At 31.5% G+C, this 15,816-nt stretch overlaps 1 protein-coding gene across 1 annotated transcript in view; it reads right to left on the reverse strand.

Annotated features, from left to right (window-relative positions):
- PHF14 (PHD finger protein 14) overlaps positions 1-15,816 on the reverse strand; it is a 162,621-nt gene that overhangs the window by 77,105 nt on the left and 69,700 nt on the right. The window contains exons 15-16 of the mRNA XM_069461412.1: positions 10,885-10,935; positions 10,635-10,756 (exon numbers count right to left, since the gene is read on the reverse strand). Of these exons, the coding sequence (XP_069317513.1) occupies positions 10,635-10,756; positions 10,885-10,935 (173 nt within the window). The remainder of the gene's footprint in view (positions 1-10,634; positions 10,757-10,884; positions 10,936-15,816) is intronic.

Consider the following 15,816-nt stretch of genomic DNA (forward strand, 5'->3'; position numbering starts at 1 on the left):
GTTAAGTGACAAGTTTGAACTAGTTGAGAGCTCCTATCTTTCAGTGCAATAAACAACTATTACAAAAATAAAGAATCATCAGTTAATCAAAAACCATTGTTACCTATTATTTTTGCTTGTAACAGTATATACTATTTATAAATTTGTTCTTAATAATTTAAGAAGTCTTTAAATTTTTAAAAATAAAACCAATCAGGAAATAAAGAAATATCTCTGCCAGAAAAGAGATTATAAACTATTTCAATTGTATAAATTCGCAAATGTGTACAGATATAGCAGTGCATCAGTAAACTAACAAGCATTTATTCTGAATTATTAGGTCATAAAATATAAAATGTCTGATTTCAAATCAAAAGTGTAGTTTATTATACTTCAAACAAGAAGCAGTACAATTAATCGAAGTATTCACCTAAACTCGACATAGTTCTGCCACTTAACTATAGCTTGTTTGTGCCAGCAGCTAAGAAGCCTGGAGAGCGAGTAGCCAAAGGCATTTTCCACAGCATTTTGAGAATTGAGTATTTTTCCTTGCAAGAAGTAGTCCAGAGCCTGGAAGAAGTGGTAGTCAGTTGGTGCAAGGTCTGGTGAACATGGTGGATGACAGAGATTCTCCAAGTCCACCATCTGTAGTTTGAGCAGCGTTCTTTGTGTGACGTGTGGTCTTGCAAGAGGATTGGGCTGTCTCTATTGATCAATCTTGGCTGCTTAATCACAAGCATCCTCATCATTTCATCCAACTGGTTGCAGTAGACATTCACTATAATCGATTGACCAGGTTTCATGAAGCTGTAGTGGATAATACCAGCGCTGGACCACCAAACAGACACCATTAGCTTTTTTGATAAATATTTGGGTTTTGGACTGTGTTTTGGCACTTCATCTTTATCCAACCATGTGCCAAACGCTTGCAATTGTCAAAAAAAATCCGTTTTGCCTCACATGTAACAACACGTAGAAATGGTTCACCTTTATGTCGTGACAGCAAAGAAAGGCAAGCTTCAAGATGATTTCTCTTCTGATGCTCATTTAATTCATGCGGAACCCATCTATCCAGGTTCTTTACCTTGCTCTTTTGTTTCGAATGGTCCAATATTGTCGGAATAATAACATCAAACCTTGCTGCTAATTCACATATAGGTTGAGATGGATTCGCTTCCTCTACAGTTTTCAGCTCATCATTATCCACATCTTGGTCTCAGGTTGCCCATGGGGCTCATTTTCAAGATTAAAATCACCAGAATGGAACTGCTCAAACCATGGACGTACTGTGCGTTCATTAGCCATATCCTTCCCAAACACTTCGTTGATATTTCGAGCTGTCTGTGCTGCACTGGTTCCACAACAGAACTCATATTGAAAAATAACACAAATTTTTGAATTGTCCATGGTTTTAGAAAAATTTCTTTTAAAAAAACTTTGAAAGATGATCACAAGTGCATTTGAAAGAATGAGAATGTACCTTTACAATAAAAATAAAACAAGAAGTGTCAAGGTGAAATGTCAGAGATAGCAACTGTCTAACTTAGTACTTAAGGAAATCAGACATTTCATACAGATTAATAATAACCTATAACTACCTAAGCCATATTGTATTAGACTATAAGAACCATCAGGAATAAATGGAAGGCCCAGACCCTACATTCATCTAGTGGAAAAAATAAAAATAATTCACAGACAATGACAACACAATTTAAAAGCAAGTGGATGACAGCACGACTTGGGATTTTATGAGGGTTCCAAGTGCAATCAATGCAGGAAGATCAATATTGGGTCATATAAGTCAGAAAGAATACATTAAAGAAGTAAACACTGACATGGTGTTAGAAGGAAAAGGAAAATATGCTCCAATACATTATAGAAATCAGAAAAGTCTTAAGCAAGTAGTTATAATGTACATTCAAAAGACCAGCATGATTTAAAAAAAAAAAATATGATGGTGCTGACACACAGGAAAGAAGCATCTGACACACAGGAAACAAGCATGAAATGAATAAATTCCTTGAAAAACACAGCTTATCAAAACTGACACAAAATGAAAGAAAAAAATCTCAATAAATCTATTTTAAAAATTGAATTCATTATTAAAAATCTTCCCACAATAAAAACTCCAGGTCCATATGGTTTCACTGGAAAATTCTACCAAAATTTAATGAAGACGCAATATCTTAAACAAATGCTTTAAAAACAAAAAAGACGGGAACACTTTCCAACTCCATTCAGAAGGCCAGTATACCTAATAAACAAGACCTGATAAAGACTTTACAAAAAAAGAAATTAACAGAAAAATATTTTTCATGAATAGAGAAACCCTTATCAAATACTAGCAAAACCCTTATCAAAATACTAGCAAATAAAATCCAAAAATAAAGAGGCAATACATCATGATCAGAAAAGGTTATCCCAGGTTTGCAAGGTTGTTTCAACTTTTGAGGCCTCCCTGGCTAAGGGGTTGGGGTGGGGCGGGAAGCTCAGCAGAAACACTGTTCATGTACCTGTGCCAAGACCTCCTCCTTATTGAGGACACTTAAGGATACTTTCCTCCACTCTGATTCAGTACCTTTCCATTTCCTAGCTGTAGGCCCCCCCACCCCCCACCAGCCTCTAGGTCCATAAGACAGCAGGAGGCTTTTGTTTGGGGCTCAAACAGCAGTGAGACTAAATCTCTCCTCTGAGTACAAGGGGGAGCAGTTAATGTTTCACTGATCTACCTGACCCTTACCCAGTGCTGTTCAGAGGGGAAAAATGTAATATTCTGGAGCTAGCAAGCTTTCCTGTCTGTCCTCTTGCTTATACTACTGCAATAATAAAAGAAAGGTTTGTTACTTTCAATTTGGCTTGTTATCCTAATTTACTATCTGGCAGATCTCAACTCTAACATAAACGGAAAATATTAAAAATATCCCATACAATAATATAAAAAAAATACTCAGAAATTCATGTAATAATAAGACTTCTATGTTGAAAACTACAACATCATTGAGAAAAAATAAAAATTATCTAAATATTTGAATAAATGGAGAGACACACCAAGTTCATGGATTGAAAGACTAAATACTGTTAAAATACATAAAGTTCACCATTTTAACTAAACAGCTCTGTGACATTAAGTATATTCACTGTTGGGCAACCATCACCATCATCCATCTCCAGAACTTTTTCATCTTCCCCAACTGAAACTCTATACCCATTAACACTAACTCCTCATTCCCCTCTCCCCCAGCAACTACCATTTTTACTTTGTCTTATCAATTTGACTACTCTAGGAAACTCATACAAGTGCAATCATAAGAAATTTGTCCTTGATTGTCTTATTTCACTTAGGCCCCAAGGTTCATCTGTTACAGCCTGTGTCAAAATTATCTTCCTTTTTAAGGCTGAATAGCACTCTAATGTATGCACGCTATGGTTTGGATGTTTGTCACCTTCAAACTTCATGTTGAAATTTGATCCTCAATGTTGGAGGACCTAATGGAAGGTGTTCAGATCATGCAGACACATCCTTCATGATGACATTAATGCCCTCCTTTGGGGGTGAGTTCTGTATTAGTGCCCTGGAGAGCTGGTTGTTAAAAAGACCCTGGGACCTTCCCTCTCTCTTGCTTCCTCTCTCCCATGTGATCTCTATCAAAGCCTGGCTTCCCTTCACCTTCCATTATGAGTGGAAGGAGCCTAAGGCCCTTCCAGATGCAGAGGCCCATGGCGAATAATGCTGCTATGAACACAGGTGTACAAATCTGTTTTGAGTACTTGCTTTCAATTCTTTTGAGTGTGTAGCCAGACATGGTATTGGTAGGTCAAATAGTAATTCTGTATTTATTTTTTGAGGAACTGCAATACTGTTTTCTACAACAGCTGCACAATTTTACATTCCTGCCAGCAATATACAAGGGTTCCAGTTTCTCCACATCCTTGCTAACACTTGTTATTTTCTGTTTTTTCAATGACAGCTACCCTAATGGGTGTAAGGTAGTAGTATCTCATTGTGGCTTTGATTTGCATTTCCCTAATGATTAGTGATATTGAACATCTTTTAATGTGCTTACTTGGCTATTTGTATATCTTTTTTGGAGAAAAAATTTTTCAAGCCCTTTAATTATTTTTAATGGGGTTGTTTGTTTTCTTGTTGTTGAGAAGTTCCTTATATATTCTCAATGGCAATCTCTTATTAGATATATGACTTGCAAATATTTTCACCCATTCTATGGATTGTCCTTTTACTCTGTTGACAGTATCCTTTGCTACTGGATTCTGGAGATGGATGATGGTGATGGTTGCCCAACAGTGAATGTACTTACTGTTACAGAGCTGTTTAGTTAAAATGGTGAACTTTATGTGTATTTTGCCACAACCATTTTTAAAAGTTCTTAATTTTGAATAAAGTTCAACTAATTTAATTTTTTGATGCTGTTGTTACCTGTGCTTTTGGTGTTATATCGGGCTTTTTTTGTTTAATGAAAATGGACAAGCCATTACTAACATTTATATGGAAATGCAAAGGATCTGGAATAACGAAACAGGTTACTATAAGGCCTCAGTAATCAAGACAGTTGTTACTGGCATAGGAATAATTACCTAGGTCAATGGAATATAATACAAAGTCTAGAAACAGACCTACAACAAAAAAGTCAATTGATATTTAACAGTGGCACTAAGGCAATCTAATGTGGAAAGGCAAGTATTTTCAACCAATGATACTAAAAAAACTGGAAATCCACATGAGATAGATAATAAAACTTTCTTAACTCTACAAGAAACCAAATACAAAAATTAATTTCAGATAGCTCACATATCTCAATATATAAGCTAAAACTACAAAGCTTCTCGAAGAAAACAAAGTAGATAATCTTCGTGACTTGGCCCTAAGCAAAGAATTATTAGATAGGAAATGAAAGCAATAACCATACAACAAAAAGTTGCCACACCGGACTTCAGCAAAATTAGCATCTTCTGCTTTTTAAGTGACACCACTAAGTAAATAAATAGGCAAGCCACAGATAAGGAGAATATGTTTGCAAAACATATATTCAAATAAGGACTCACATCCAAAATAAAAAAAGTCTTACCATTCAATACTAAACAACTTAATTTTTTTTTAAAAAGGCAAAGAATTACTTCACAAAGGAAGATACCCAAACAACCAGTGAGCACATGAAAATGTGCTCAACATCATTACTTATCAGGGTAATACAAATAAAACCCAACGTGGGATTCCCCTACACCCTACTAAAATGGCTAAAATCAAATAAAGGCTAAAAATGGCATTTATATAAAATTCTAGAAGACACAAAACTAAGCTATGGTGAAAAAACTAGAAAAGTTATTGCCTCAAAGGCAAGTCTTGCTCCAAAGGCAAGTCTTTGGAGCCATGAAAATGTTTATATCTTGATAGAAATGGGGTGAAATGAGGGGATACACTTTTCCATACTTAACAGAAAGAAATATTAGAAATCCAAACTCTGATCTGGGCACAGTGGCTCACGCCTGTAATACCAGCACTTTGGGAGGCTGAGACAGGAGGATCAGTTGAGGCCAAGAGTTTGAGACCAGCCTGGGAAACATAATAAAACCCCATCTCTATAAAAAATAAAAAAATAAGTCAGATGTGGTGGGGTACACCTATAGTCCTAGCTTCTTGGAGGGCTGAGGCAGGAGGACTGCTTGAGGACAGGAGTTTTAGGCTGCAGTGAGCTATGATCAGGCCACTGCAATCCAACCTGGCTATAGAGGTAGACCCTGTCTCTAAAAATAATAATAATAAAATAAATCCTAGCTCTGGAGACAATCATTTAAAAACAATAACTGCATAATACTAATCAATGACTTGGGAATACAAGAGAAAGAAAACAAGCCCAAAAACCTATCCTGGAAATTGTTGGTAGAGGTAAAGACCAGAAACAGAAGTTTATCCAAAACTGTCCTTGTGCAAGAAATGTCTGGCTTTAATGCACTTAAAATTTATTAGAAGACACATATCATTTTAAGGACCGATATTTGATTCTTAGTTTTATTTGTAAGTATCCAAATAATATACATTTGCATCATCACTTCACAATCATGATATTCCTACATAAATATGCAAATTTTATTACCATTAAGAGCGATTACTGTATGATAAACTGTACAAGAAACAGTAATCTAGCAAGTCTATAATCAAAGTAACTAAATCTATTTTAAGAAATTTATCAAACACAATCCTAACTGTTCTTAAAAGATAAAACTAGGTTTCACTTTTATTAAAATAATTTAAAATAATCCATTTTGAGAAAATAGTAACTAAATTTATAACAATTTTAGCTTTACTCTCAGTCTAATCAAATCTCAGGGGAAAAAAACCTTCTATTATGACCCAGGCAGTCTACAAGCCTCTGTATTAGCTAGAACAGAAAAGTTAATTAAAAATAAAAAATCAGAATAAGAGACTAATATTTGAAATAAAAATATAATATATATGAATTCTTGCTGGTGACCCTAACAATTTATGATAAAATCAAATTATGTTTGGAGGGGTGAAGCAGTCACAAGCCAGGTGTTTAAAATGTGAAATAAATAAAAATGTCAACAACATTGTTTAGAGACTAAATTGACATCTTAACCTTGCAACCAAAATGGTTCAAAACCTATATAATTTGCTATATACTCAAATAAGGAGGAGAATCTAGCAAGCATTTAACAGTAAAGAATAAGCTATAAAAGTGAAATAGCTTCATAGATCATTCCCTACCATCAGTGCTTCTGAATAATGGCCACAATACAAAATAAAATGAAAGATGCTATTTAAGAGGACTCATGGATTCTAGGTTCTTAGTTTTTGGAAACCTTTTTTCTTTCTCTCCTCTCTTTCATTAAGTAACAGAATGTGTCACATTTGGTTTACATAGTTAAAATTTGAGTTTTATAAATTTGGTCTTATTCCTAATTTGATAGTTTGATAAAGACTCATGGAGAAGAAAGGCCCACCTCCCTCTCCAATATGTTCAAGGAATCACTTCACTTTATTTTACATAGATGCATCAACTAATTGCTCATCTGTGGTGAATATTTCCTTACTTATACACAGGAAAAAAAAAAGCCATTCACTAATGCGATAAAATGAATCCTCCTTTATTAAGTTTTTTAAACATCTTCATCAAATACTTATATTTAGTGACTCAATTTGTTCTAGGATTAAATTATAAAAGTTTATTATTTCAGCAAAAGAATAATCAGTCATTACTTATGTGAAGTTCATTTACCAGGCATTTATCATTTATTTATCAAGGCATTACTGAGTATTAAATGTCCCAGAAACTGTGGAAAACAAAAATAAATAAGGTATCACTAAATGGGTCCATAACCACCACCAATACATAACACCTATCATAAACACATAAATGCCTAAAAAGACATCACAATTCCAAGACAGAGTTTCAACTTGGCCTTCACCATTTAAAGTGCATTAAGTGACATAAAGAAATATATTTTTGGTTGGGAAATTCTCAGGTAATTTCTAATTAAATTTTAAAAGTAGCTGATAAAAAGTAAACACTTTAAAAAAAATTGCCTAAGATGCTGTAAACCTTCAGTTTAATCATTTTAAAGAACACGTAACAACAAATTCAAGTTTCTTTTTGTCCCCCATATTCTAGAAATAATTATGTACAAAAACAGGGTATGCACATTTTCTGAGAGGTAAAATAAGTATTTATCATTACTGGAAACATATTACCAATTGTGACCCTTATTTCAATGCACACATACATGTATCTTTCATTACTAAATAATACTACTGTTCTAATATTTTATATAGAAAGAACTTTACTATCACACAGCAATTATTCACAACCTATCTAATGAAGCACAGTATGATTCTGATCATGTACAATAGAAGAGAAAACTGAGGCACAGAAATGCTATAATTATTTGCCAAAGAATTAAGAAAAACTTACAGTCTAAGCAGAAAATTAAAGTTGTAACTAATTATACTTTACTGATAAATTGCATACAATTTCCTAAGGATATATTTTAAAATGTGTAAATTCACATATAATGATATACAAATAACTGAAAAAGCAAAGGAAAATAATTTGAAAGGAATTTTCTATATAGCCTGAATTACATAGAGAAGTGTGGTTTCAAAATAGAAGCTGCTAAAGAGCAGATTCTACTGAGTTATGTACATTCAAAGGAACTTGAGAAAATAAAGACAGTTTATTCAATGAAAGATTATTATGACTTGAGAAGTTTAATTTCATAAGAGAACCTAATAATACACAATCAGTATAATGTATCTCTGAGCAAGCACTGAAATATATCTTTAGAGAAAATAAAAACTTTATTCAAAATATCTTAAAATTAAAGTTAAAAAAACAGCATGTATACATAATATTTAAGATGTAATGTAATCATAAAAGTGTGGACTTTGGGGGGATGATTTTCAAATAATAATGGTGCCAAGTCTAAAGCAAACGAGATGTCAGGGAAAATGGTAGATATTAGCTTATAAGATTACTTTTATTAAACATAATGAAATTCTACATAAAATAAAATTCTTCTTTATCCCAAGAACAATAGTGCTTAAATAATGATTTTTTTTTAAAGAAAGATCATATTATAACCATAAAACATTTTCTGGTATTGCTTTATATCCATCTTGTCTTGTTCTCAAAAATATTAATATATAATATTTATAAAACATTTAATTTACTCTTGATTACCTCTTTAAAACCTCTGCAGAAAATCTATGATGTTATCTTCTTAACAAGGCCAAACCAAGGAAGGGGACTTTGTATTTCCATCATTTCTAGGGTAATAAAAATATCTTTACCTTCTAGAAGACTTTCACAAAATTCCAGACACTGGCATGTTGTAATAATGCAATTAGAAATAAAAATTTTATAGCAGAAACTAACAAAATTAATAACATAGGAATATACCATTCAAAAATCTTATCAAGATTAGAAGAAAGATATCTATTTTTTTTAAATGACTAAAATATGATGGATTGAAAATATTCCATTATACAGTCATTTTTGAAATAAAAATTACATTCATTTCCTAGGTTCTGTATTTCAAATGTATGACAAAAACAAAACAAACCAAAAAAATCTCGTAAAATGTGTAGGTCCTATAGCAAAAACACTTGAATCAATCATGTATCTCAAAAAAAATTAATAGGAGAGTAAATATTCACATAGTTCAAGTAATTAAAAAGAATATCACTAGCTCAATAGTTTTTAACTATTGTTTCAAATTCATCGTGGTGCTCAACTTCACTCCCAACCCCAAGGGAATTTACCTGAATTGAATTTTTATTCATTATGTAAGATTATTATGGTTTTCTTTTCTTTTTGTTTTATGTACTTCATATTATGCTTATGCCGATTTCATTTTTGACATACTTCAAAAAATTATACTGTGGTCAGAATTATTCACGTATATCTCCAGAACTTGGAACTCTTTATCTTAAATTTAAATGAACTTAAACTTCAGGATAGCTCCCAGGACATTCTACATGAACTAGCTTAAAAATCACTGGCCAAATGTTATAGACTTTCTTAACTTTGTTGAAGCACTTTGTATTTCTTCACTGGAATTTTCACTTTCACCTTATCTATCTCAGTGGTAGTATAAAAAAATTCATAAAATTTAAAAATGCATGCCTTTATTTGAGGAATTAAGACAAACAGAAATTATCTTCTTAATGACTGAAATAAATTACATCATTTTAGAAGTAAATATTTAAAATCATATAACAATACTATTTGTTTTATCAATGTAAGTTTATTCTTTTTGAAATGTTTAATTTCTGCGTCCTCAGTTAATTTAACAGAGCTTTACCAAAAGACATTTTTTGAAAGAAATCAGAAAGTGTTCCTTTACCATACTATAAGAACCTTTGTGTCACTATCCTTTGAAAGACTGATCCCTCTTTTAAATGAGCTCTCCTTTTGTTCACCCACTCACTCCCCCATCTCACTCAGGGCTTTGAGCAATCTTTTCATTTCCACAAAAGAAGTAAATGGCTAAAATTGGCAGTCTCTGGACCCTGTGCAGCATCAGCTGAGATTCCTGATTAACACTGTGTTTGATAAAAACAAAAAAAATTATCAAAACAAAACAAAGAAAGAAAGAAGACAAAACAAAAATCAAAATCTACCTAGGCCATCTTTTCACCTTTCTTTATTTCATAAGAAAGAAGCATTTAACACATTTGTTTCAATAAGCAATAAAGAAATGCTAATGCAGTTCTTGTTAATAAAAAGTCTGTCTTATTATTGCTAATAAACTTCAACTTTAATGATATGCTAACAGAGAATAGTAACTTTATTGTTTTATGACATAAAACATAATCTTAATACAAAGTGTTTAGATCAAATTATTTTATATACAGAGCACTGTCAACTTCTCTTGTCAAGAGAAAAATAATTCTTGGTGTTCAAAATGCAGATTATCACTTTGTTTTTAAACATCTAAATCCAGAGTATAACCATGTGTGGCAGGTTAATAAGTGCATGAAATCTGTACTGTTTCCACTAAATAAAATTTTAAGAAAAGCCCTATGCTGTAATTTTTTTTTTTTCATTTTATCTGTGATGAGAAAATGACAAACATGGAATTTTAATCCCCTAAAGACTAGGTCTTAGCATCCAACTTACCTGACAAGATTTTCATTGTCTCCAGTTCCCTTGCAAGTTGCACATTCAGTTCTTAAATCTTCAGCCTTGGGCTTCTTTTGTAACACAGACTGTCTTTGTCTTCTTTCTCTAGGAACTCTCTCCTGACATACAGTGAGGACAAAATAAAACATAATAAAACAAAATCAGGATGTAAGGAAAAAGAAATAATTTTAAGCAAGAAAGTTTCTCAAAGTTTAGACTGTGTAAAAAGTGCTTAACTTATTCCAACCTCATGTTTTTCTTCCTCAGGAATGAAGCTTCGTTTTCGTCCTCTGGTTCTCTAAAAAAAAAAAAAAAAAAAAAATCCATACAAATATCTAATGTTTCATTAATGATAAAAATAATTTTTCTCTGTTAAACATTACTACTTATGTTAAGTATTCGGAAAATTAGTATTTCTAGTTAAAGCTCTATTGGACCACTGCATTTTATTACAATTTATGTCATAGGAAATAAAACCACGAATAACACTTTACAGTGCTTTATGTTTAAATAAACATAAATTCTCTAAAATTATTTTGAAGAATTTTCTCAATACTTCATGATTGTCACATAATTATAACTTACTTAGAGCATTTAAATTTTCATAACTTATCATCCACGACTTCTATAGCTAAAATGCTAAACCTAGGGTCATACTACATCTATTGTTTGCCCACGTGTGTACACATGCATATGTCCATATGATGTAAAGAAACAATTCTTAAGCAGCCAAAAAAAAAGTGGAAGGAACAGGTCTCACACATCTCAAAATTCTAATTAAAATAAAATTAATTAAAACATAACAAAGTTAATTAAAACATGATACAAAATGACTTATTTTAAACTAATACAGTTAAAATTTACATCTTATATTTCAGAACATACTTACCATTTGAAAGAACACATTCAAATGTTTAAAAGTAACATAGGCAACAGTGTTTGCAGCTAATACATTAGAAATCTCTACCCCCATAGCAGTCTCTGTAGATTTATAATCCCCATATGTAGACCACAGCTCTTTTAGAGATTAGAAGAGAGCAGGCACCGCTCCCACAAATTACTTTGACAGTTAAAATCAAGGAACATTCCCAAATTAGAGTACTAAGTATCAAATAATTCTAAGCAGAATTATATTATAATATAAATACATTAATGTTTTCTTAAATTACTGTCATTTCAATTCTTCACAATACCAAGTCCATTGTTATTTAATACCATGGCTATCTGCATACTAATTAAACTGCCCTAGAGAACCAAGAGGCAACTAAGTTTGTCATTCAAAAAAGTAAATTTACAGACTATGTATTCTTTTATATTTGTATTACCAATCAATGTTTTAATTACACTATAGAAGTAATTAGGGGGAAAAAATGAGGAGTATATATTGGAAAGATCTTTAAATGCAGACCCTACATCTACTATTCTTATGTCCAAAGAACAATACTGAGCTTTGCTCCTCATATTAATCATGGCCTATAAGCACTGGCATCTCCGGGTGCCTGTCAGAAATGCAGAATCTCAAGCTAACTCCAACATACTGAATTAGATTCTGTCTTTTAAGGAGAATCCCAAGTCAACACACATTAAGTTTAAGAACACCAGTGTAAGAAGAGTCTTTAATATCAACAACACTTACTCAAGTTCTAACTGAAACCTCATGGCTAGCACTTTCTATATTCAACTCTTTTCCTTCTGTGACACTCTTGCCCTTTAATGCGTCAATTTCTGTCCCCTGACACATTCATCCCCAAATTGGTATGGACCATATCATATTCATCTTTCCAGTTAAACTTAATACAATGCTTATCATATAAAGACTCAATATATTTTTTAATAAAATAAATAAGTGGTTAGATTAAAATGAATAAATGATTATACTACATAATACAAATGAAAAAAGATATGAAAAAATTTTAAATTATTTTTCTTTTATCTGATAATCTATTATCAATTTGCATAATTTATATATGTGAGGCATTTCAATAAGGTGTTCAGAATTAGTAACCAATATCAAGGAAAAAATATTCAAATTACTCATTTTAGTTCTATGAACTTCTAAAGAGAATATTCAAAAAGGCCTTCATACATTTCCACATTTCTCTTCATTCAACCCATCTTTTAGGTAATGAAGTAGGAAATGTATCATCTAGTTTTGAATTAATCTTTCAAGCATATATGTTAATGTTCCAAGTTCATGTTTTCAATTATTTTAAAGATATTTAATTATTTACTATTTTTGACAATACTTTAACTCTTCGAACATCTGGTATGATTCCATCAATTAGAACTCTTTTCATACCCAGATTGCAATTAGTATCATATGGCATAATGCCAATTTGTGATTCTATCACATAATGGTATATAGCTACATTTCTCTATATATTTATAAATTCCTTCTTATATAACTATATATATATTTTATAGAGTGTTATTTTTGAAATGAACAGGTATTTGCAATTATCTAAAACAGGCACTTCAAATTAAGTGCATTTATTACCAAATGGTAGTCATTGATTTATCTGTGTAATAATTTTAAATAACAAACAATAGCAACAAGAACAATTTTCAGTTACAAAACAAGGTTTTTATAAGACTATGAAATATCACCTTAGAGCTCTGAAAAAGCAGTCTAGAGAAATGACTTGCCAATGTCACATAGCTGGTAAGTGTCAGAAGTAAACCTTAAACCCAGGTATCTCAACTCTCAATTCAGTGACTTTTCTTGAATTTCAAATCCAACACTAATAACTTAATCCAAAATAGAAATGAGCAAAATCACAAGAAAGCAAATCTTTTACTCCACTTGAATACTTGACTGTAACATCATGATGCCTGATGAAGATTTCTTACATTTCAAAAGAAGTTAGAGAATTTTATCATACCTAATGAAGAGGAAATTCAAATTGGCACTATATTCTACCTAATTAGATATCCCCATACACTACAATGATTAACAATCTATCACCAAAGTAATTTATAACATGCTTCTTTAGCATTTGTCACATTACTCATATTTCCAAAGAAAAAAATAAAAGAGGATTTAATCCAAACACAACTATTCAAAATAGTATTCAAGAAAATGTAGAGAGCTATGGGTTTTTTCTATTGTTCATGACGTGACAGCAACTATTAACCACGAAAACTCATAACCGCCTAACATTACAATGAAGTGTCTTAAACGTGGCATCCTTGACTTAATCAGAAAATGTAAGGGGACTTTAAAAGAGGTCAAAATGGGAAAAAAAAAAAAAAGAAGCAAAAAGAAAGAAAAAAACAAAACAAATTTGGCTCATCTAACAAATTTCAATTTTCAAAGAGCTTGCCTCATCTCAAATGAATAGAAGTATTCAAAACTGAGTGGTCATTTCACAATATATGTTGACGCTGACACAAACTACTTCAGAAACAAAATAAATAAAGCAGCAGGGTGAAAACAGTATGTGGAAGAAGGAAGAATTTTACTTTACAAATATGTGTTTTAGAATTTAACACAGATATTATCTGCAAATTCCAAATGATTAATCACTTAGGAGTTCAATTCTAAATTTGCTTCATTTTGAAAGTTATTATTAAGCTACTAAAAGTAAATGAAAGTTTGAAACTCCCTCCAAATCTTGACACATTCCATTTTTAAAAATTTTTTTAGAACTTAATTTGTTTAGGGAACAACGATAATCTAATCTGCTTAAATCACCTGGTTCTTAATCTACGTATGAAATTTACTTAAAAAAAGGTGATAAAAACATACATAGAAGATATTGGCATTGTATTAGCGATAATGTGTCTAAATTGAAAAAGAATAAAATTATTTTTAGTTACCAGGCATCAATTGTAATAGTATATTCATCTGAATCAAATAATTAAATATTTTTATAACTTCTGATTTGTACTAGAAAACATGTAACAAACTTTAATTAATGCTTTAGAGCTGAAGTTATTTTAGTCTACAATTAAGTCAAATGCATGATGATTTTCCCAAGGTTAGAATGATTCATTTAGCAAAAAGCTAAAACACAGTGAGTGCCTTAATCTCTTTGATATCGCTAAACTAAGCTTTACTTGTGAACTGTGTTCTCTAAATTTAACACATTTCTGATGACAAATCAACATTTATACTAATAACAATTAATAAGTCATATATAAGTTAGATGAATCATAAGGAATGTTCCCCTCTGTGATTTGTATTTTAAAAGAGAATAAACTTATTCCATGAGTAAAATTCCCAATTCACGGTTAATTAGGACAATTAAGTCAAATCTTGAAAAACACTGTGAAGCTAAATAGTATCAGATTTATGCTGGGGAATAAATGCCAGTAGCTTTCTGGCAGCTGTTCAAAAATGCTTCAATATAAAGTTTATTCAATTATGAAACTATATTGAAAACAAATCATAAATTAAGGTTCATAAAATATTCAAAGAAAAATGGTGTATATATATATATATGAGAACAAGGTGTAAAAAAGTGCCGTCTGTTTCTGTTGGCTATCAACAAACAACAGATGGAATGGTGATCACCAAGAGTGAGTGTTTCCCTTCTGGTCAATTGGCTGCATAGTTTATTTTTATCTAATTTAATTTATATTAACAGTGTTATGAATATAAGCGGAAAAATAAAATCATGGCCAATTTGGCTTAACTACTATAAATTAAAATAACTACAGGTCTAAAGATATATAATAAAATATATATTCTACATGATATGTAAGTGCTGCTATAAAAAGCTTCTCACAGGTAATGGTATATACAAAATAAGTAAACTTGAAGCTCCACCTATTCCTCATCCTTCTTATTTCATAGTCCTAGAAAAAAATAAAAATGATGGATTTCCAAGAGGCAAAAAACAAAACAGGAGCGTTTGGGTTATGCATAAGATTACTTGAGTTAAGGATTCCCACAGTGACCAAAGTGAATTAAGTATGTTCTAGTTCACCACAAAAATTGTTTGCCAGGGTTTCTTCTAAGAATCTATGACAGAAAGAGATTTTATAATCTGTTTAGTACTTCAGAGGTCACCTTGGGTTTGATAACAGATAACTCTGATATCTAAAGCCCCCATAAACAACCTTCTTTCCCAGAACTGTAATAATTCAAACAGTTAGGATAAGGATAAGTAAAATAAGACATGGACACAATGCACAGTAACCTTTAGTGATTTCAATAGGACCGAATCCAAATGCT

Source organism: Eulemur rufifrons, chromosome 29, assembly GCF_041146395.1.
Source record: "Eulemur rufifrons isolate Redbay chromosome 29, OSU_ERuf_1, whole genome shotgun sequence".
Classification (NCBI taxonomy): domain Eukaryota; kingdom Metazoa; phylum Chordata; class Mammalia; order Primates; family Lemuridae; genus Eulemur; species Eulemur rufifrons.